At 49.0% G+C, this 23,399-nt stretch overlaps 1 protein-coding gene across 2 annotated transcripts; it reads left to right on the forward strand.

Annotated features, from left to right (window-relative positions):
• The first annotated feature begins 157 nt into the window (after positions 1-157).
• Bckdha (branched chain keto acid dehydrogenase E1 subunit alpha) lies at positions 158-23,255 on the forward strand. 2 transcript variants are annotated; one of them, XM_003461982.4, is made up of 9 exons: positions 158-314; positions 11,699-11,881; positions 11,981-12,067; positions 15,658-15,766; positions 19,710-19,871; positions 21,285-21,491; positions 21,668-21,809; positions 22,017-22,188; positions 22,763-23,255. In XM_003461982.4, the coding sequence occupies exons 1-9, from the start codon at positions 207-209 to the stop codon at positions 22,931-22,933; spliced, it is 1,341 nt and encodes a 446-aa protein (XP_003462030.1). In that variant the 5' UTR covers positions 158-206; the 3' UTR covers positions 22,934-23,255. The 2 variants fall into 2 exon arrangements, with proteins under 2 accessions (XP_003462030.1, XP_063108882.1); XM_063252812.1 differs by lacking the exon at positions 19,710-19,871.
• The last annotated feature ends 144 nt before the right edge of the window (positions 23,256-23,399 follow it).

Raw genomic sequence — 23,399 nt, forward strand, 5'->3', positions numbered from 1 at the left:
CTGTTATGTGAGCTAATACATGAAAGCTATTGGGGTACTTGGAGGAAGGAAAATTGTCTCCTTTGCGCATCTATGGGTTCTAGTTTTCATATGATCGGAAGTAGATACTCTGATGTCAAGGTTTATGTAGGCATTTGAATCAGGCTCTAAAGGAGGCAGCCCCCAGTCTAGACCAGGAAAGGGGCGGATCGCTGAGTGGCGGCAAGATGGCGATAGCGGCCTGCGCGACGAGAGTCTTGGGCCAAAGCCGAGGCCTGGGCCAGGTTGCCCTTCTGTTGCTGCGGTGGCCTGGGGTTCGGGGGTTGGCTAGATCTGTGAGTACCGAGCTCCTAGGGGTTTCTCCTTAAGTGTAAGTGGGACATAAGGGTGATTTGTAAAGCGTGGTGCACGGCGTGAAAGGGCAGTTACGTGAGGGGGAAGGACTCGGAGACCAGTAGGAGAGGAGTCTAAAGGGAAGGAGAGGAAAGGGAGACAGCTTGGAGAGTGAACTGGAGCCTCCTTATTCGTTGCCGTCCAGCCCACAGCGGAGGCCCCTTGGAGGCACACGACAAAGCAAAGAGACTTTTTCCCTCAGGGATCGGAGAATGGCCTGACTTAGTTAGGAGACACTTTCTTCTGAGTAAAGAGGCCTATGGAAAGAAAAAGTAGAGATAGGTCCCTGTCACAGGCTTTTGTAGGGCTTTGCATCCCTTTGTTATTTTCTCTCATTTCCAATTTTAGGATGAATTGCGTAAGAAATTTGTTTGGTTCCCTTATCCTTCCCTGATCGGAAGTTAGGACAGGGAATTTCATGTTGTGTTTATTGTACAGAGGAGTTGATCAGTAGGTGTTTATTGAATTAATAGATAAAAAGAAGGAGGGCCAGACAAAGGTTTTTGCTCACATTTTAAAAAACACTTGAGAAAGCTTTGTTTTTATTAAGAGGGCCAGAATCCCTTTAGGTAGGTGCTGCCAAGGGCAACATCTTGCTGGGATTAAAAAAAGATCTAGTTGAGGGCTAGTGATGTCGCTCAGTAGATTTCTAACCTGACCTGTGGGAGGCCCTGGTGTTGATCCCCTGCTCTCCAGTAAAGTACGAAACATTACGAAAAGAAAATAATTCTAGTTGGAAGGCACAGTTTAGCACAGCAATAGCAGTGATACAAAGGGAATGACACTCCCAACCTACTGTATGTCCGGTAGGAGTTTGTGTTCTCTAAAATGAAAGAATGAATTTTAGGAAAAACGGAGGTTAAGAGCAAAATTAGATTTACCGAGAGAAAGAAAGCTTTGTCTGAGGGATGGACGCTTTCCCAAGCAGGTTGCCAAAGACTCTTGGCTTTTCTAGTAAAACCATGAGGTGAGACAGGTCAGAGGTGAGGAAAACTTGGAACTCGCAAAGTGGGCGAAAGGCGGGACAGAACTGTGGTTAACCAATAAGATTAATTGTTCAGGTAAAATTGATTAAATTGTGAACAAATGGGGAAGTGAGTCACGTAGTAAGCGGCCTGCTTAACAGCAGTGATTCTTCCTGTAGGGGTTTGAGATGGTGACTCCTGACTTCCACAGGGTGATAGAGAACTAGTTCAAATATCAATCCTTAGGATACAGGTGTATTTGTTTGATCTTTTGTCTTGAGACCTGGCCCATAGCCTCCCCCACAGTGCAAGGTATCTGGGCTTCTGCACTGGCTCCTTTGAGGACCTACCCCTGTCTGGCTGCCTGTTGTATTTCTGACTCAGCTGCCTGTAACAGCAGCAGGTAGCAGAAGAGCTTTGAACTAGAATCCCAGAGTTGGACTGGTTAAGTGGGTGGGTTTTGAAGCAAACTATGTGCGCATCCCTCCTCTGCCATTTTCCAGTTGTGTAGCTCTGGGCTAGAGACTGCATCTTATTCCTCCTTAGACCTAAATGCTCTCCTCTCTAAAATGGTACTAGTGGTCACCTTAGAGGGATGATCTGCTTAAAACTGGACCCAGGACTTTATAAAAGCAGTAGGAATATTGGCTATTGTTGCTGGTGTGGAGAGAAGGGACAGAAATTGGAGACTGGAAGAGAAAGGTGGTAGTGATGGGGATAAGGTAGGGGAGTGGATTGGCAGTGATCTGGGGAAGAATTGCAATCTTTAATCAACATCTTGGAAAATAGTGTCTGACTCTTTGATGCCAATTCATTAAACAAGGAAGATAGTATTTGTGGGAAGAAGCTCAGGGTAGGAGGAGAGACACAGGAGAGTGAAGAGGATAGGGCTAGGAGTGAGGTATGGGTGCCTAGGAATGAAGGAAAACATGTGAAACAGCTAAGTGTAGTAAGGGTTGCAGGAGCAGGGTAGGTATAGAGAACTATTCTGCTCCTGGGCTGTTCTTTTTGGTTTTATTTTTAAAAAGCAGTCAGTTGATATGAGTCTCAGGAGCCACTGGGTGGCACTTGGGAAGCTGAGGCAGGGGGTTCATTGCAAGATTGAGACCAGCCTGGGCTACAAAGTGAGTTCAAGGCCAGTTTTAACTGCATGGGGAGACTCTGTCTCAAAAAGAAAAAAAAAAAAGAAGCCACTGGTTGGGCAAGTGAGGTGTGAGGTGAGCAGGATGGGGTAGGCTAGTGAAAGGTCATTTGTGAGTGATTAAATCTGTGTCCTCCATGCCTCAGTCTCCCTGTTGCTGTCCCTCTTACTTTTCTTCCTCATTTATTTTTAGGAAGAAGTTGGAAGGAGAAGTCTCTAATGTACATAAAATTTTACATTTTCTTAGTCACTGTTCCCGCACCACTCCACTTCTTGCACCTGTTGTAATTTTCTTCCCAGTACTGGGGGTTGAATGCACGTCCTTGCACATGCTAGGCAAGTGGTCTGCCATTCACCTACACCCTCCAGCCCTATGTTCTAAGGTTTTTAAAAAGTCACTACTTTTTTTTAAAGTATGTATTATTATTTCTTTTTTTGCAGTACAAGAGATTGAAGCCATAGTCTGCACAGAACTGCATTCCCAGTCCTTTTTCTCTTTTCTTTTTTTTTAGTAAAGGTCTCAGGCTGGGCTGCAATTTGTAATCCTTCTGCCTCAGCCTCCAAAGTGCTGGAATTACAGGCATGCATCACTGTGCCTGGCTTAAATTCCTGTTTTTTTTTTTTTTTGTCTTTGGGACAGAGTCTCGCTGGGCAGTTTAGGCTGGCCTTGAGTTCACTTTGTAGCCCAGGCTGGTCTCGAACTTGTGGTGATCCTCCTGCCTCAGCCTCCCAAGTGCTGAGAGTATAGGCATACACCACTGCGCCTGGCAGTTCCCACCTTTATGAATGGAGGGATGAGGCAGTAATAGTCAAAGATTTGACTCTCCCATAAAACTTTCTGTGAGAGTAGACATGTTTCATATTTGCCCTGTCCAGTACAGTTGCCAGTAGCCACATGTGACTACTTTAAAGGTGATTTGTGTCTCTTTAGAATATCAGTCACTGATGTTCATTCCTAGGGAAAGTATATGCGTGAGCAGTTCCACTTTTTCTTGAAGCCTGACCTTCAGTGAATACACCTCCAGCCACAGTTATTTTTTGCACTGACCTTTTGAGGAACCAGCTCTGTCTGACTGCCTGCATTATTTCTAAATACCCTAGCTACTGATAATAAAACCATAATGCCAGACCAGTGTTCAACCGCTGAGCCAATTCCCTGCTGTTGTTGGGGCCCTTAATTGGCTTAATGTATGATTCTAAGATAGAGTATGAAACTGTGTTTTCAATGACCCTAGCAGAGGGTACTGGTTTTATAGATAAGAGAAAGGATGAAGAAAGCGGAAACAAGGAAGTGTTCCACAAAAGGACTTTCAAAGTTACTTTCTTTGTAACTTCTAGTGAGAGAGAACAATAGTAAAATAACTGAACACTTCAGATCAGGTTTTTTTGAGTGATGTTTTTTGTAAGGGTGAAAGTTTTTTTTTTTTTTTCTCTTTTTTTTTTTTTTTTTTTTTTTGAGACAAGGTCTTGCTGTGGTTTAGGCTGGTCTGAAACTCATTACTAGCCTATGCTGCCCTCAAACTCATGGTGATCCTCCTGCCTCAGCCTCAGATTATAGGCCTGTGCCATCACATCCAGCCATCAATGTCTTTTTTGATAAGGATTAAAGCAGAGAGAATTTTATTATTATGCTGCTCAAAATTAGTCCATTGAGGAAATTTGGCCCTCCTTCTTGTCTTGATTTTTCAGCTGATCAGATGACAATTTAGTTTTGGTTTGATCTCAGGGAACTTCAGCATGATGACTCCCATTTCGATTTTTATTCTAGTCTAGTGATGGTGAATCTTTTAGAGCTTTCAGTGATACAAACAGCTTGCTGCAGGAGCCTAACTCTAAACAATGCCTTATGTTGTTTTTATTTAATTAATATATGTTGCCATATCCAGCACAGTGGTCAATTTCTTGGGGGAGGAAAGTGGAAGATGAAGAAATGGAGACAAGAGTCAGAATGCAGGAAGATGAGGTCAGGTGGTACCTCCTCTCCTGATAGGAGAAAAAGAACCACATTTATTTATAAATGTCAGTTGAAACCCCTATTCTAACACCTGGTTTATCTGACCTTCCTTGGGCACCTTGTGTACTTGGGGCTGGAACAGCTTGTTTACGTCCTTGCCTCAAGTGCTCCATGTACTCTAGGCTGGCCTTGCTTTAGCCCTTTCCATTCTGAGTGAACTTTCTTGTTTAGGCTAAAGATTCCCCACTCAAGGATTTCAGGCCCCTGCATTCAGCAATTATACAGCGCATTAACTTTTTTTTTTTTTTGTCTTTTTTCCTTTTTATCGGTACCGGGGATTGAACTCATGACTGCCTGCTTGCAAGGCAGGCGCTTATGCCGCTGAGCTAAATCCCCAGCCCCAGCACATTAACTTTTAACAGTAGTCATGAGTTATCAGTGTAGCTGGCAATTATCAGATGTTAGTGGTTGAATTTCTTTTGTAGCTAACATATTCCTATGACTTTGTTTTATACATCTTGTGGTTATACTTTTCTGCTGGATTTCAAGACCAAGTTAAGGTAGATCTATATTAATTCTTTATTATCTATCTAAGTCAGTTAAATTTCCTCAGTATTTACTTTGGAACCATGTACAGAACCTCTTAGCTCTTCTATCACTGTTAGCCATCTGGATGAGTCACTGTCATTGCTTGACCAAGTTGCTTTCTGTAAAAGCTTGGGGACTTTTCTCTTAGTGGCTCTCCTTAGGTACACTACACACCATCAGTCTCCTTCTTCTGTGGTCCATCAACTTCCTTGGTCAGAAAATTGGGACTCACTGAGTTGTAGAGTAGCACAGAAGAGAATCCCTTATATTCTGGGTCCTCATTGATCTCAGAGGGCCGGGGCCAGAATATTGGCTGTCCACCTAGCCCATCTATCTTTCCAGTTTTTGGTCTCTAAATCTCAGTTGTTAACAAACAGGCATGCCACAAAATCCTAAAAAGGCTTATCAGAACCCTGGTGAATGGAGGCCACATCAAGGGAGGTCTCACCCTTTGAAGGAAGTTCCCTGCAAGCTCTGTGGCAACTGTTTGTTCGTATGGTTGCAGTTCAAAAGTAAGTTGATGATTTGTGGCAGCAAAGACACCTCCTGTTAACATGTCTTTTTGTAATGGCCATTTTGTGAGTGGCATTGCGAGTGGCTTGATTCATACACAATTCAAAGAAATTCTCTTCCACAGTAAATCATCCCGACTTAAACATGCTTTAGTCAATCATTTGGGGCCATAACCTGTTGTCCTGTGAGTTCTGTAACACTCAAGGTAAAAGGAGCTGTGGAGTCATAGATAGTGGTTACTTATTTTAGTTCTTTTAAGGTCTTAAATGGTACAACTTCATGATGATGTCTAACTTGTCCCAGGTTATTGGGATCACTGAAAAATCCTCCTGGGATTTTCCCACTCCACTGGCTTCTTGTAGTGCCAGTTGCAAGGGAGAAAGAATGACTGTTCTCTGAAGGGTGGAAGTCACAGCCTGTGATGCAGCAAAATTTTTCTGAGTTGGGAAAGCGGAAGTAGCCACTTGTAGTGCAGTTAAGGCTACTGGTTTTACTTTGGGCAGTTGTGAAATGGAAGTTGCAGTGAAACACTAGTGGGAAAGAGTTTTCTTTGTCTCCCCCCCCCCCCCCCCCCCGTCCCAGCTCTTTATCTGATTGAGCAAGGCTAGATGGTTCAAGTACTGTGGGTGTGGGGATGGCCAAAGGAAGCTGCTGTTGCTCCACTGTCCTTTTCTGCTTGGGACTTAGTTTTAAGATAGTGCTTCCAACCAAATCCTCTGTGGTCATCTCAACAGGCATATGGTCATCAAGACATTACCTGATCCAGGTCTACAACAAAAAGTAAATACAGGACCCAATAATACAAATATTTGTATATACATCTATTATTCTTGACAACCGGTTTGCCCCATGTTAATGCCTGATAAAATCAGTATTGATCATATCAATATACCTCTCTGCCCTATGCTTCTTGTGAGCCTATTTTGTTCTTTTGCTCTCAGAGATCTGTTTTGTTTGCACACATACGCAGAGGTGTCCTCTCGCTTGCTATAGGATGAGTTTCCTTGTGCCCCAGGTTTCTGTTCAGGTGATAAAATGCCATATCCAGAGCAGCTCTCGAATAGCTTGGGGGGAAGACAGCGGAGGATGAAGAAATGGAGACAAGAATGAGAATGCGGAAAGCTTAGGTCAGGTGGAGGCTCCTCTCCTGGTGGGAGAAAAGAACTTCCCAGTGACGATAGCCTGTTTATTTGTACCCCGGAGAGGTTAATGTCAGCTGAAACTCCCCTGCCTAACACCTTGTTTGTCTGGCCTTCCTTGGGCACCTTGTGTTCTTTGGGCTGGAACAGCCTGTTCATGTCTGCAGCCACTCCCCACTATACGTACCTCCTTCCACCTGGACACCTGTGTAGATATGTGATCCTTCAGATGAAGGCCAGCCTGCTGCTGCTTCCTCATAGTGGCTTTCTGAACCTCAATACCAGGTCTCCATCTGTAAGACAGTAATAGTAGTGCCAAGCCAAGCATGGTGGTGCACATTGTCATCCTAGCACTCTGGAGGCTGAGGCAGGAATATCACAATAAGTTCATGGACAACCTGGATTACCTAGTGAATTCAAGGTCAACTGACCTGCATAGTAAAAAAAAAAAAAAAAAATCCCAAAACAAAAAGTTTCTCTGATACAGACCATTAATGAAGTTTAAAGAAAGTAGTTCTTTTTGGGGGGAGGGGATATTGGGACTCAAACTCAGGACCTTGTGCTTGCCAGGTAGGCACTATGCCACTGAGCTGTATGCTCAGCCTGTAAGAAGATAGTTCTTACGGGGCACTTAACTGCATATTATCAGCCCTTTTTGAGTCAGGAAGTACTCATTGGGAGCAGCTGTTTTTCTCCAAGGAGGGTGAATCTGCTTTGGTCTTGACTGAATGAGAGAAAGAGTAAAGTACCTCTCTTGGGACTTACACCTGTGGTTCCTGGGGAGCTGAGTTCTTCTAAAGCTCCTGGGTCTTTGAGGCCCAGAACAAGGCCCAGCTCTTTGCTGTCTTTGAGCAGAGCCGGTCTGAGACAGAGCTGGTTTGGGTATCCTTAGCTGTCTTCAATAGAAAGCCCACACAGAGCCCCCCACCTTCTATGGACCTTACCTTTCTCCATTGAGGCAGTTGTGGTCAGGGTGGCCTGGTTTCAGATGACAACATAATTTGTGATTTCTCTGGCTGTGAGCAAGTTGCCTGGCTCATCTGAGCCTCTGATCACCTTTGTTGATCAAAATGCTTCACCTGGGGGTGATGCAGGCAGGGATGAGATGAAGTGTATTGTGTGTCCTCTGGGCCATAGTTGGACCCCTTATTAACCTGCTCTGGACATCCTGGTCGCCAGTGTCTCAGGGTGCCAGAACCAGTGTGTTCTAGCCCCTTGCCTTGGCCTCACTCCTGCCTGTCCAGCAATCCCTTTCTCCAGGACTCTTTGTTGCTGCTCCGTCTGCTGGTAATCAAGCAAAGTTCCTTCTGGGTCAGCAGCAGAGACTTTACCTGGCCACTGCAGCCTGAGAGGCAGCTGCTCTTCTCTGCACAAGGATGTAGGTTTGGGGAGCCTGGTTCACCCCCACAGCCCCCCTCTTGTAGCTGGCAGGGGACTGAGCCAGGATTCAGACCCACGCATGTTTGTTCTGCCCTGCCCTGTGGCTGACATCACATCTCCCCAGCTCTCTTAGTGCTTGTCTCCCTGTCGTCAGACCCCAGGTCAGGCCTGCCTTGGGCCACTGTTGAGTATCTACTTGTCAGATCAGAAGGGCAGTCAGATATACTTGGCAGTGCTATTCAGTGTTCCTGTGTGGGCCACTGGGGCAGGTCCTCTGCACATGCCAGTTCATTTCATCTATAGGAGGAAATTGAGGCTCAGGCAGGCTGTGGTCTGCTTGAAGTTGTTCCTGAACTGTGACTACCCCAAACCTAGCCACCAGCAGGGATAAGCCATGCCCCTTTGTGGTTTCAAGGCTTTGTGTAAATCTGTAGCCTGATGCCTCCAAAAGCTGGAGGAAGAAATGGGTGGAGTCATATCCTCCTTTTGCAGCATTTCACCAGCCATGCCATAATGGGGCCCCTCCCTTTTGCAGGCCTAGCCCTTTGCATAGCTCATTGACTCTCCTCAGTGACCTAGTGGGAGGGATGACCACCTGCCCAGGCCCCAGAAAGGAGGAATGACAAGGCCTAGGCCCAAATCCAGTGTCAGAGGCTTACTGTGGTGCCCTAATGGCAGTGTCCCACCCTCCAGAGGCCAGCAGTCCTGCCATGGCCTATTCTCAGCTCTCAGCTTCTGCCTTTTGGCCCCTGCCAATCCCTCTCTTACTGTCTTATGGTCCCTACCCAGACTTCAGCCTGCAGGCCCATTCTGTTTAGATTCTGCCTTAGTTTCTCCCTCTGGAATACTTGTGGGGACCACCATCTGGTACTGAAATTCACTTTAAGCCATGTAGCACACATCTATAATCTTAGCTACTCAGGAGGCTGAGGCAGGAGGAGTATCAAGTTCAAGGCTAGCCTGAACAATTTAATGAGACTCTGTCTCAAAAAAAAAAGAAAAAGAAAAAAGGTAGGGTGGGGTTCAGTAGAGTGCTTGCCTAGCATGTATGGGGCCCTAGGTTCAGTCCCCAGTACCACACACACACACACACACACACACACAAATAAAATAAAAAAGGTGCATTAAGTTCTTCCTCTTCACCCTGCTTGCATCATTACCTCTATATATTTCTTAACCTTCCTAGGTTTGTTTTTCTCGCTCATCGATTTGTAAGCACATAGTTTGCCCCAGGGCTGCACTGAACCCCTTGCATGCTTCATCCCAGGAACTCTGCCCACAGCTCTCAGCAGCATTTTTGCACATGAGGAAATTCACAGAGGCTTAAGTATTTGCAGAGAGCACATAGTGAACTCAAAAATTGCCATCCAAGTCAGTCTGATTCTAGAACCATTGAACCTGATCGCTCATTCATCTGTTGGTTGGGTAATTACTTGTGGAGTGCTTGTTGTGTAAGCCACACTAGATGCTGCCCTGGCCTTTTTGGAATCTATGTGTGGGTGGGAGACAGATACAAAACAAAGGAATCTTCTAGGCAGAGGTAATGCCAGGCTATCCCAGGTGTTTGGGAGGAGGAGAAGGCTGCTGCAGGGGGCTGGCTGCTTTTTCCTGGCAAGGGAAGGCCACGTCTGCCATGGTGTCTGGCCTGAACCTGCCCTGCCGTGGGGAGTGTAATTTCCTCACAACCACAAATGTGGATAATCGTGTACACATAACACACCACCCCAGTGGAACCTTGGCCACTTCTTTGCTGCAATTAAAGGAGGGAGGGGGACACACGTGAGTCCCTACATGTGAGATCCTTCTTTAGCTCCCACCATGGAGGCGAAGCCACAAATGCTGACCTGAAAGAAATCCAGGGAGTGGTGTGAAGACAAGACGCAGATGTGGGAGAATTGGGTCAGCTGTGGCAACAGGGGTTTGGAGCCTGGGTTTTGAGGTCAGAATCTCAGTCCAGCCGAGTTAGAAACCTAGTCATGACATAAGCCTTCTGCCCCCATTTGAGGCATGGTGCAGGCTGTTTTACCTCCCCACACCTCAATTTCCTCATCTCCCAGGCAGTGGCAAACAGTCATGCCTGAGGACTTGGTAAGGTAGTGTGGTGCACAGAGTGTGGCCTGGCACAGTCTCATTGGGCCACCTGCTGAGCGCTAGGCCTCCCACAGGTCTCCTGGGCTGCCCTGCAGTGCTTTGGATCTGAAGAGGTATGATGTCCTCACAGTGCTGCTCCATACTCGGCTCCATCAGTTTTCACAAAGGACAAATCATTCCTTTTTTTTTTTCTCTTTTAAATTATTGGGAATTGAACCAAGGGAGCCTCATTCTGAGTTTCATCCTCAGACCTTTTTAAATTTTTATTTTATTTTTTTATTTTGAGACAGTGTCTTGCTAAGTGGCCCAGGCTGAGCTCCAATTTGTGTGCCTCCTGCCTCAGCCTCCCAGGGTGCTGGGATTACTGGTACGGTGTGCCACCATGTCTGGCTAAAGGAAGGGTTTTCTTTTTTGTCATGCTTGGAATAGAACCCAGGGCCTTTCACATACTAGACATATGTTCCACCATGGAGCTATACTCTGGCCTGTGCTTATCTTTTGCATATTCCATCCCCTTGTCTGAAACTCTCCCTGACTCCTGGTTATCCTGCAGCGCTCACTTTCTCTGAGAAGCCTTACCTGCTTTCTACTCTGCTGTAAGGTAGAATGAATCACTCTTAGCCTTGCTTGGTCAGCATCTGTTTCCCCTACTAGCAACAAGGACAGATGTGTGAGATTCCCAGAAACCTGCAGAGGACTGGAAACAAAGGTGTGCAAATATTTGTTGAATGAGTCATTCTGGGCTTGTTTGGGGAGGCAGCCCTGCTGTTGAGAGGGCCCTGGAGCTTGTGGAGCAGTTTGCTGGGTGGTGGAAAAGGAGGCCTTCACGTAAGGAAGTGGGGGTGGAGATGTAGTAGGAGCCCTCACAGCCAGCATGGGATTTCGAGTTTTCTGTAAGGTTTACAGATACATTGTTGAATACCTTAGTCACATGGTCTCCTTTACACCTCGCATCTCGACAAGGTGTTACCCATTTTACAGATGAGAGCACACATGGAAAGAAATCACTTTCCCTTATCACCTAGAAAGAGATTGGAGGCAGGCAGTCTGCCTCTTAGGAGCTCAAAACCTTAAACTCTTTTGGGTCCTCCTGTGATGGTACTGGGGTGTGTCTGCCTGCCATAATAATGTGAAACTTTGGTGCCAGGTTGAAGTGTTTGGGCCTATGGTGATGAGAGTAGTAATAGCCACCAGTTCATAAGCTGCTTGGCATGTCATTATTTAATCTCTGTAACAGCCTTGGGATTGATGTTGCGGGTCTTTGTTTTGGTGCTGGTGATCAAACCCAGCGCCCTGTGCATGCAGCGCCAGCACTTACCTGTTTCATCCTAACTTACAGATGAGGAAACTGAGACAGACATTGCAGTAACCTGACTGAGGTATCATGTCAAGGACATGGTGGAATAGGGTTCAGACCCTGTATCCATGGTGTTGTGTGCCAGGCCCCAGAGTCTTTGGGCCGTGTAACTCACACAGTGTGCTGGCTGCTAGGAAAGGCTCAGCTGGAACCTCAGTACTGTTCCTGACACAGGCACCCTTCTGCCTGTCTCCCCAGAATCCCCACAGGCAGCAGCAACAGACTTTCTCCTCCCTGGATGACAAACCCCAGTTCCCAGGGGCCTCAGCAGAGTTCATAGACAAGCTTGAGTTCATCCAGCCCAATGTCATCTCTGGGATCCCCATCTACCGTGTCATGGACCGCCAAGGCCAGATCATCAACCCCAGCGAGGACCCCCACGTGAGGCCACTCCCCTACCTGTGCTCCCCCTTCCCACCATCCCTTCCTTGTCTCCTTCCTGGTCCCAGTTGCTCTGTTTGTCTGTGTCTCTGTTTTTAGCTGCCCCAGGAGGAGGTGCTGAAGTTCTACAGGAGTATGACGCTCCTCAACACCATGGATAGAATCCTCTATGAGTCCCAGCGACAGGTGGGTGGGGATGGGGTGGGAATTACCTCAGGTCTCCTTCCTATGCTTGGGCCAAAGGTTAACTCCTAAGGAAGATAGAGGAAGGGAGATCCTTCTGGAGGAAGCTTAGAGTTCTTAGGGTTCTCTAGGATTCTAGAAGACTAGAAGAGTGCAGGAGAGGTCTGGCCCAAGGACAGGAAGATGGACCCAGCTCACTGTGTGGGGAGAGGGCAGGGAAGGGGTGGCACAGTTGCTCTCAGAAGTTCACTGTCCTGAGAAGCAGAGACCCATTGTAGGCCCAGGAACCACTCTAGGCCCAGGTCAAATGTGCTGTGATCTTCAAAAATGTCAGTATTAGCAGACAAAAACCAAGTGAAACCACAGCCTACAAAGAGGAAATTTATTGACTCAGCTGCAAGTCTGCATGACTGTTTTCAAGCACAACTGGATCCAGGGAGCTCAGATATTATAAGACCCATTTCTCTCTGTCTCTTCTTTTCTCTTTTGTCTTGGCCTCCTTCGTATTTTGGTGACAGCTCTAGGCTCATGGAGAGGTCGCAGAGGAAAAGGGCTTGGGGGACAGATTCTAGAAAGAGGCTCTATGATCAGAGTTTTAGTTCTTCCCCTCTAGCTCTGTGCCCCTGGAAAAACTGCTTAACTTCTTCATGCTTCCACTTTTTTGTCTGTACCTGCTTCATGAACTTGCCATGAAGATTGTAATGGTCTTAGAACAGTGAAGTGGGCATTGAGCCAGTTCTCAATATGTATTAGTTATTATTAATTATTATGGCCTTACCAGACTCACAATTATTATCCTTTCCAGTTGGTAGGGGAAAGAGGGTTCCAGCAGAAACCCCCAGAGCTGATGCTCATTGGCCAAGCTTTGATCTCAGACCTTGTCCTGGCCAGACTGACTGGCCAGGCCTGCTAACGTGCTTACCTCTAGGAACCAAGGAGCAGAGGAATGGAGTTATCCCTCCTGGGCTGCACAGATACACTGGAGGGGTCCTGACAGAAAGCGGGTAGAGTGTTGGGCAGACAGACCCTCAGCTGTCCACCATTCCCACTGGGCTGAAGTGGGGTGGGCTTAGGCATCTGCCAGGCCCTAGGAACTCTTACTGCAGACCAGTGCAGGAGGCCCACGGGTTGAGGACACCACTGGTACAAGCAGGCAGCCCGCATCATACCTTCCACTCACAGGAACACTGTGTGGGTTCCATAAGTAAGGGTGCTATTTTACTCAGCCCAACTTCTTTGGTCTCCAGCTGTCCACAGGATCAAGTCCGGCACTTCCTGATCAGCCTTTCTCATTCCATCCTTTAGTCCCCTCTCCACAGCCTCAGGGCCATGCCTGGGCACACAGTTACCTGGCTTAGAGTCACCTTGTGATCTGACACACTTGGGTGCAGTCATACTTGGTGACTTTGGGCAGGAGAGTATTCTTGTGTTTACCTCAGTTTCTGCATTGTATTAAAACAGAGCTAACAGCCAGGGGTGTAGCTCAGGGGTAGGATGCTTGCCGGTACCTATAAGGCCTTGGGCTCAAGTTTCACCACAAAATATTTTTTTTTTGAAATATGGAATTAATAATAGTAGCTAGCCACCCTGTAGGGTCAGGCTGAGAACTTGGTTTGAGGTAGTGCATGCATTTCCTTGCGCATTGGCTAGCATGGAACAATGTCTGCTCGGGCACCACAGTGTTGTAGTATGTCCTGCTGGGGTTATGATTAGCTGTGAGGGCCAGACCTTCTCCATACTCCAGAGAAAAGCCTTAAACAAAACCAAGAGCAGTAGCTTAACATGAATTGTTTGTCCTCTGAGATAAAGGAAATCAGGGGTAGGAGGTCTGGGATTGGTCTGGTGGCACCTTGATGCTGGGGGATCCTGGTCTCCTGCCATTGCTCCGATATGCTATCCAGAGTGCTGGCTTCTCCCTTGTTCTAGCTCACTTCATGGTCCAAATGGTGGTGGGAGCCCTTCGCCCCCTGTCATCCCAGGCTGCAAGTGGAGGGGAGGTAGAAAGTCAGACATGGCGCATCCCAGCTCAGTCTCTACTCTCACTTTTAAAAGAGCTATTAGGGCATCCAAACCAGCGACATCTGCTTACACTCCATCAGTCCCTCTTTGCTGCCACGGAGATGGAAACGGATTTTTTTAGGCCGGGTAGTTGCTGCCTGTGGTGGATGAGATCTCTTTAACAGAGTGAAGGAGGGGTAGGACCCTGGGTGGGCAGCCAGTCACTTGCCAAAGCCCAACTGTTTCTTCCAGCCCATCTGCAGCTCCGCAAGCTCCGCCCGACAGTGACCGCCACAGCCAGCATCTGCCCACTCACTTGGCACTGCAGGTTGTTTACCTTTTAGTTGGCTCCCCAGTTAGAGGAAAGCACTTTGTTGGCATCCCCCTAGCAGTTGGGAAGCCAGGCCCCGTGAAGAACATCAAGAAGCGGGGATACTTCTGAGCCCAGAGGGCCTGGCCAGGGGTGTCCTTTTGGGCTCACTTTGTCCTGTGTTACAGTCATTTTCATTGCATGCCAGGGGCTCCCCAGCTCTCCAGTTAGACTAATCCTTGGAGCCCTACACTTACTTGGCATCTTACCCTGGTGCCCCACAACAAACTCAGCCTGTCTAGACCTGATCTCTACCTCTTCATCTCAGACCTGCTCCCCTTCTTCTCTTAGTTCATTTTTCAGTAATGACCACCACTGCCCACCCTTCACCCAAACTGGCAAGCTACATCTTGTCCCCTTTCCTCCCTGTCTCACTGTTGCCTTAGAAGTCTGTCAGCTTTTTGTAGTACCATCAGTCACCCAGATCCTTCCTTTTTCTTCGGTCACCAAGTTGGCTTTGTACTCTGCTTTGTTGCCTCTTTTTCACAGAATGGCTGCCACAGGTCCATTGGGGTTCCCAGTAAGGCAGAAAGAAGGAGGTGGAGGCAGAGTTGGTACCAGTAGTAGTCATCCTTTTCCAAAAAGCACACTGACTTCACTGAAACCTTTGGCTAACACTGCCCCTGGCTGTCTGTGGCTACAAGGGGGCCTGTGAACCTGACTGTCTTTGCTAGGTGCTAGGAGAGGGATTGGCATTGGCACCTGTGTGGCTGCTCCAGCAGTGCTAACTCACGTTTTTGAAGGCTCCTGTTCTGCTTCGCCAGCTCCCAGGATACACCACTACCCCTTTTCTCCTAGCTCACTGCAGTCAGCCCCATCTCCTCTGATCTAAGAGGTTCCTAAACATAGGTGTGGTGCCCTGCTCCATGCACAACAGCCAGAGTCTAATCCAGCTGTGTCATTTCCCTATCACCTAGTGCCAACTGCTCTCCCACCTCATCTCCCCTCCCCCACCTCCCACTTTACATCTCAGCCGTCAGGCCTCACGGTCTCATTGTGTCTGTTTGGATCCCTCTGCCTACCTGCCTTAGTTTAACTTAGGCAGTGCTCACTGGTGCCCAGTGGTGTCTAAGTCCCTCCTTTGGGCTCTTGGCTCGGACTTCCAAGGGCCAACCTATAGGAGGACTGCTGATCATGGAGTCCCCAGAAGTTAAGCAGGATTCACATGGTCCTGTCATGGGCCAGCATAACCAAATCTGGGCCTATGTGCCCTGTCCACCTCCAGGGCCGGATCTCCTTCTACATGACCAACTATGGAGAAGAGGGCACGCATGTGGGCAGTGCAGCTGCCCTGGATAGCACGGACCTGGTGTTTGGCCAGTACCGGGAGGCAGGTATGTCTGTCATGCTTGGCCCACATTTCTGTTCTGGAGAGCTCTTCTGGAAAAAACACAAGGCCACATAGACCTGGGAAGGCAGAGAAGGAGTTTTCATAGCAAGATAGGCCAGGCACGAACATTGAAGGGGACAGACTTCCCCTGGTAGGCCAGGACACTGCTTGGAACCACTCATTACCAGTTGTCACATTCAGGGAAAGTCACTGCTCTTTCCCGAACCACTGTTTTCTCATGTCTAAGGAGAAGTTAGATGAGATAACTGTGTTGAGGGCTTGTGGAAGGATGTAGTGAGCTCAGGCCTGGGCGTGATGCACCATTTGCTGTGGATGCCTCTCCAGGCTCACCTGGTTTCTCCGAAGGCACTGGAAACCCCAGGGAGCAGATACAGGTGGGTGGTCCTGAGCACAGTGTACAATGGAGGATTGGCCCGTCCACCTGGTGTGGTAGGTCAGTGAAAAGAAGATGTGGAGAGGGATGGAGGAGCTCACAGAGTACCTGATTAGTGATTAGTACTTGGTGAAGGCTGAGCTCAAGCAGTAAGTAGGGTGCTTTGGTGTTGCTGGTGTGTGAGTTCTACTCGAGGACTGCCCTGGAGGTCAGCAGGTGTGCACCAGAGAGTGAGCCTTGATCTTCTGACATTCTGCACCATCTTGACATGAGGTGCCTCTGTTTTCTTGTTTATGAGGGGTGGTTACCCCACATAGCTGTTGAGAGGAGTCAATGGGCAGCTGTTAAAAAGCTGTCGGCACAGGGCACAACACAGGGTAAGCACTCACAGTTGGAGCCCTGCATCATAGTTGGGGCCCCTCCTGGGAACAGCTGGGGAAGAGGCATGCAGCAGGCCAGAATGGCCATTGGGTTCTGCTTAGATCAGCTGGGCATTCCAGTCTTCTGGGCTGCCTGCTCACCTCCAATGCCCCTGCCCCTGCATTGGGGTAGGATAAATGGCCCATGATATTCGAGGCTCAGCATTTTAGTAACACAAACCAGGCTCCCAGACACTGGGCAGCCACAAGGGTTGTGAATAGGTGAGGCCAATTAACACGCCAGTCCTGGGTCACAGCTGCTTGCCCTGCGAGGCCACCTCCTCAGTGACATGGGGAGAATTATGGTCTCAGCAACAACTGGCCTCATTGAGCTCTAGCAGGCCAAGGTTCTACCTGCTGTAAGTTCCCAGCTGCACTGGAGGTTCTGTCCTGTCCCCTTGTGCCACACTGTGGGAACACGGGAATAAGGGCTGACCCAGATTGTAAGGCCTTGTGCCTCACGGAGGCACCTCTCCAGTTAGGAGAGACAGGCATCCCTGTTACCTGTGAAAGCCAGATAGGCAGCCTGAGTTATTTAGTGAGGTCATGGGGCCCAGGCTGTGGGCCTCCTGAGTTCTGGGGCGGAGTCCTCTTTGTGGCAGTCTGACCCCGCAGTAACCCGTAATGCTTGCCACCCAGCTGCCTTCAGGGCCACGTGTGGGGCTCTGACTGGGGCAGTGGCAGGGAGTGGCACTCGGTAGGGATTGTGAAGCGGTAGCAGATGCCGAGCCAGAGCTGGGGTTCCCACAGGACTGCAGTTTCCTGCTGTGAATCAGAACCACCTGGGGGCTGGGCCTGAGACAGATTTTATATATATATACATGTATTTCTAAAAAATTGTTTTTGCTGCTGTGTTTGGAATCCCAGGGCCTTGTGCCTGCTAGGTAAACACTCTGCCACTGAGCAACACCCCAGTCCTGAGACTGTTTTAAAATTTTTTTGTATGTATGTGTGTGGTGACTAGGGATTAAAACCAGGGCATTTGAACTGAGCTTTTTTTGTTTTGTTTTGTTTTGGTTTTTTTTTTTTTGAAACATGCTCTTGCTCAGTTGCTAATTTGTCCAGGCTGGGCTCTAACTTGTGATCCTTCTGTCTTAGCCTCCCAGTGTTCTTGGATTATGGGCATGTGCCACCATGCCAGTTTGTTTGGCTTTGGTCTTTTGGCACAGGATCTTGCTAAGGTGTCCAGTCACAGTCCTGTCTCAGCCTTTTGAGTGCTGGGGCAAAGGCATGTACCACCACTCCTAGTTGAGAACCTAAATTTTTAATATCTCCTATCCCTGCCCAGTGACTTTCACATGGGAGGACCTAGGACTACATTTTGACATGGCTTGATGCCAGTGTCTTGTGGGACTGTTGAGAGTGCCTTTGGCCCTGCACAAGGCTCCCTTCCCCGACCCACCTGAGTGTCTCCTAGTGTTTTCTGTATATGTAACTACATAGCGTGTGAATCTGTATTACACTTGTTAGAGGCATGCGATAGAATATAATTGATGAACTGTACTAAAGGTGAATGCGGAATGTTGCTTGACCCTAACTGAATGTCTAGAAGGGCATCATTTCAAAGCCGGTTGTCCAGCTGTGCTGAGTAGTCGCTCTTTCAGTGCCCGAGGATTCCCTAGTTGAGAAGCAGGAATATGTCTGTTGGCTTTCCCAGGTACAGACTTGAGTAGTGTGTTTTCCATTTGGTCAGTCCTGCCCCTGCCATTTAGTGGCTCTGTGGAGCTGGTTATGGGAGAACTATGGGCTGGATTTGCTCCTTTGTACCTAGAAGGAGGCTCTTGCCTGCCACATAGGATCGTTCTGGTCAGCTGAGTGACTTATGCTGAGAAGGCATAGGTCAGCACTGTCTTCATTCTTGCAGTTGTCATCTGGGGAGGATAGGCACTGTGTTATATGTTTGACGCCATTAAATTTTCATCAGAAGGAAAGGTTCTGTGGCAGTGAGAGGGTGTAGAAACAGCTCTGTGTGAGCTCATGTCCTCAGGGGAAGCCATGAGGGTGTGGCAGATCCCCTGTGCTGTCTAGTGGGGTGGGTGTGAAGTCGTACCTCTTTTCAGGTGGGGCACAGATTCTAGCTGGTCCTAAAACAACCACAGACCTATCCTGCCACCTAGCTTGGCTGATGGGTCTTCTTCCACCAGGGTGGTTTCCCTTGGATAATGAGCTGTCACTCACCAGGGCTTTTGTTTGAAGAAAGAATTTCTTCAAGTAGAGTGTTTCCTTAGGCAGAAGGATTGATGGGTGGCCTTTAGTTAAAGTTACTGAGTTAGTTGAAAGTGTGTGTGTGTGTGTGTATATATATATATTTTATTTTATTTTATTTTGTCTTTTTCGTTTTTTATTGGTACCAGGGATCGAACTCATGACTGCCTGCTTGCAAGACAGGTGCTTATGCCGCTGAGCTAAATCCCCAGCCCCTGAAAGTATTTATTTTTTGGTTTGGTTTGGTTTTGAGACAGAGTCTCTTTAGGTAGCTGGCCTTGAACTCACTGTGTAATCTAGGCTGGGCTCAAATTTGTGGCAGTCCTCTTGACTCAGCCTCCTGAAAGATAGGATTATAGGTGTGTACTCCTACACCTAGTGAGGAAACTTTTTTTTTGGTACCAGAGATTGAACTTACAACTTTGCTTTGCCAGACAATCACTTAGGCCACTAAGCTAGATTCCTGGCCCAATGAGAAGACTTTTTAAAAATCTTGGTTTCTTCTTAAGAAAGAGAAAAGGAAGACAGGAGAAGAAAAGACGGAAAGGGAAGAGGGTCTGCAGCTGGGGCTCTAGCTTGGTGGTAGACAGGGTTTGCTTTGTATACCTGAGGCCCTGGATCCATGCCCAGCACCAGGCTGTATTTCTGCCACCTTTGAAATCTAGATTGTCTGCTGTGAACCTTGGTCTTTTTTTTTTTTTTTTGGAGCCAGGCGTGTGCTTTCCAGTCTGCCTGCCAGTTCATACCTATGGTTCCACTTTGATTCCCATTGGTGCCTCCCTTGCTTCTGCCTGATTGTTTTTCACAGATGGGGAATCAGAACCTCCCACCCCTTTTGCAATACAGGGCTCATGCTGGGTCACCCCAGCACTGGTCTTACCCTCCCTCACTCATCACCCTCCAGGCTTACATTGCCTTGTCCCCGCCAGGTGTGCTGATGTACCGGGACTACCCCCTGGAGCTGTTCATGGCCCAGTGTTACGGCAATATGAGTGACCCAGGCAAGGGGCGCCAGATGCCTGTCCACTATGGCTGCAAGGAGCGCCACTTTGTCACCATCTCCTCCCCACTGGCCACACAGATCCCTCAGGGTAAGGATGCATGTCTTGAGCCTCACACACAAAAGACCCCTGTCACATCCCTGTGCGGAGCCCAGCTCATTTGGCTAGGCACCCCCGGAAGCTGGCCTATGGGCTGGACTTACAAAATAGTTCTTGTTTAGAATCTTTCAGAGGAGTGCCCTGGTATTGTCCCCACCTTGTTCAGCAGGCTTGAACCAGATGGGCAACACTCCTGTCCACCCCCCTGCCTGCTCACACATGGGGCCAGCGTGTCCTAAACGTGCCCCAGGATCTATGCCTGGTGGTTATGTTCTCTTGTATAACAGGACACCTTCCATAGCCATGGGGATAAAGTTTATTTATCTTTTTTTTTTTTTCTGTCTTTTTATTGGTACCAGGGATTGAACTCAGGACTGCTTGCTTGCAAGGCAGACGCTTATGCCACTGAGCTAAATCCCCAGTCCTATGGGGATAAAGTTTATTGCCTGCTCTTGTTTCTGTATAAAGAGGGATTTGAAGGCAAAGGGAAGTGACTGCTTGAAGGTCACATAGCAGTCAGAGGAAAGCAGAAACTCAAGTCATGGACTGTGGGAACCCAGAGCCCAGGTTCTCTCCTTGTCCCTTGTCAACCCCAGCTCTTAGAACCAAGCAGATCCCCAGTGCCCACCCTAGGCTTCCTGAGTCCCTTTGTGCAGTGGGTGCTCAGGAAGTAGCCTTATAGGCCTGTGCTTGCACAGTGCAGCAGAGACCAAAGGACTGGATTCCTCTCGCCACCTATGGGGCCTTCAGCCTGTCAAGGGTCCCGCCAGGGCAACTAGGTGCTTCCATGGCCTCACAGCTGTGGCCTTTTGGCTTAGTGACCTGGGCTAGGGTAGGGAGTGTCCTCTCAGGTGGTGACCTCAAGCTAAGATGGACAGGGTTTCTAAAGCTGGCCCTAGACTAATCTTCCATTTTTGGGCCCACCAAGTCCCTCATTTGGCAAATGTATAGAGCCCCTGCTTCGTGGCAGGTGTCACTGTAGGACCAGTGAATAAGAGAGACTCAACTTTGGCTGCTGCTGATGGGGTAGAGGAGACAGGAAGTAGGGAGAAGCATCTGGAGTGTGTGAGGGGTGGCGAATCTCCTGGGGAACAGGGAAACCTCAGGGGAAATACCTAGGAAGGTAACATTAAAGTATAGGCCAGGAGGCATGAAGGGGAGAGTCGGGCGGGCACCTTGAGGCAGGTGCCTGCATGACTGATGTGTGCCATGGGCCCCAGGTGTCCACCCTGGGTTGAGCAGGGAGAAGACTAGGGTGGGCAGGCTCAGAGGTTCCCCTTGGTGCCTAGTGATAGCCAGCCTGAGCTCAAGCCCAGGCTATGGTTGAGGGAGTAAGAGAGAATGGTGGGGGATGAGAATATGTGTGTGTCCGTGCTCCTGCTGACCACCCTGTTTTCCTTGCAGCTGTAGGGGCAGCCTACGCGGCCAAGCGGGCCAACACCAACAGAGTTGTCATCTGTTATTTCGGTGAGGGGGCTGCCAGTGAGGGAGATGCACATGCTGGCTTCAATTTCGCTGCCACTCTTGAGTGCCCCATCATCTTCTTCTGCCGGAACAATGGCTACGCTATCTCCACGCCCACCTATGAGCAGTACCGAGGAGACGGCATCGGTAAGATCCAGTGGTGTCTGTTGTCAGGAAGGCCACTGGAGGCAGTGGACGGGGAACTCTGTTGCTCCCCCCGCTTCTTTGCTCTGAAATTGTTTCTTTCTTTCCTGCTCATTCCCTTTCATGAATTTTTGCACCTGAGTTGTTGGACCTGGCCAGTCTCCTCTCTGTCCCTGCAGCGGCCCGAGGTCCTGGATATGGCATCATGTCCATCCGTGTGGATGGCAATGATGTGTTCGCTGTGTACAACGCTACCAAGGAGGCCCGGCGGCGGGCTGTGGCAGAGAACCAGCCCTTCCTCATTGAAGCCATGACCTACAGGTGCCTGCCTCTCCCCATCCCTGTCGTTAGCTCTGGTAGACACTGTCAGTATTGTCTCTCTCATGTCACCATCCCCAAAATGTGGCCTCATCACCCGGTATGGAAGCATCTCCCTCATCTTTGCTTCATTTCCACCTGCTTCTTCCCGGCCACTCCTCCCTGCATCCAGACTCCCAAGCTGACTCAGGCTGTTTCCCTATGGTGCAGAATTGGGCACCACAGCACCAGTGATGACAGCTCGGCGTACCGCTCGGTAGATGAGGTTAATTACTGGGACAAGCAGGACCACCCCATCTCACGGCTAAGGCATTACCTGGTGAGCCGAGGCTGGTGGGATGAGGAACAAGAGAAAGCCTGGCGGAAGCAGTCACGCAAGAAGGTAGGGCACATGCTAGAGGGACTGCTGCGCAGGAGGACCCTGGGAGGATGGGGGTGCTGGGTTCTGGAGCTGCCAGGCTGGGAGGCTCAGGTAACCCAGTTGTATCCCCAGGTGCAGCCTGTGAATCCAGGCTGCCTGGGGCATGTCATCTCAGCTGCATCCTTGCTTTGCATCCTGGGCAAATTGTCTTGCCAACTTGACAAGGTGGTTGGAGGATAAAGGACTTAGTCCCTGTGTGGTATGAGTATCCTGCCCAGAGTGAGCAAGTTGCTCATTTTGGTCTTTGCTGTCCTGCTACTTCTTCAAGGCGAGTCCCTTCTCTGTGCCCTTGTTTCTCATCTCAAAGTTGGCTACAACTTAGGGCTAGTCAGATGCTAAGGGAAGAAATCCACATACTCAGGGTAGCACCTGGGCCCTGCCAGGCATGGAGCTGCTGGTATTTGGGGTATTAGCATCACTGCTGTTATCCAGATGGGAACACAGCCTCAGTAGTTAACCCCTGGATGAGGTTCCACTGGGAGGGGTGGAAAGCAGTCTGCTGCCTCCCACCTCCCACCCTGTCATGTTCTCCCAGGTGATGGAGGCCTTCGAACAGGCTGAGCGGAAGCTGAAGCCCAACCCCTACCTGCTCTTCTCTGATGTGTACCAGGAGATGCCTGCTCGGCTCCGCAAGCAGCGGGAGTCTCTGGCCCAGCACCTGCAGACCTATGGGGAGCACTATCCCTTGGACCACTTCGACAAGTGAGCCCCAGCTATCCTGAGGGATGGCTCTCCTCTAAACAGAGTTGGGAGGGCTGACAGGATGCTTCCTCTTCTCTAGCCTGCTCCCCTGAAATAGCTGCCAGGGTGATACCCCAAGCTTTATGGATGGGTTCCTGCCCCCCACTCCTGTTTCTCCAGGGAGTGTACTTGGGGGCCAGTGTTTCCAGTGTTGCTGAGGCTCAGTCAGCCCCTTCATCTGCTGTTACAGTGCCTTCTCCCAAGGGCTGGGCAAGGGCCCCTTGGACCAGAAGCCCCTCTGCTGGCCGGATGGGCAGTCAGCAGAGTGAATAAACTGTGGCTCTGCATTTCACTGTTTACCTCCTCTGGTTTTTGTTTGCTGGAGTTTGGGGTCATGGTAGAGTCCAGCATGGTTGATTTGGGACCCCAGTATTTCCACTTTAGGTCAATAAGGCCAACACCATTAAGATACCTACTTCTCCTGGAAACAT

The sequence above is a fragment of the Cavia porcellus genome, unplaced genomic scaffold, assembly GCF_034190915.1.
Source record: "Cavia porcellus strain 051 isolate PalLab524CR breed Dunkin Hartley unplaced genomic scaffold, mCavPor4.1 scaffold_7, whole genome shotgun sequence".
NCBI lineage: Eukaryota > Metazoa > Chordata > Mammalia > Rodentia > Caviidae > Cavia > Cavia porcellus.

Coding starts and splice junctions, on each gene's coding strand:
- Bckdha (XM_003461982.4), top strand. CDS start 207: ATGGCGATAGCGGCCTGCGCGACGAGAGTCTTGGGCCAAAGCCGAGGC. Junction 315..11,698: donor TTCGGGGGTTGGCTAGATCT/GTGAGTACCGAG, acceptor CTGTCTCCCCAG/AATCCCCACAGGCAGCAGCA. Junction 11,882..11,980: donor ACCCCAGCGAGGACCCCCAC/GTGAGGCCACTC, acceptor CTCTGTTTTTAG/CTGCCCCAGGAGGAGGTGCT.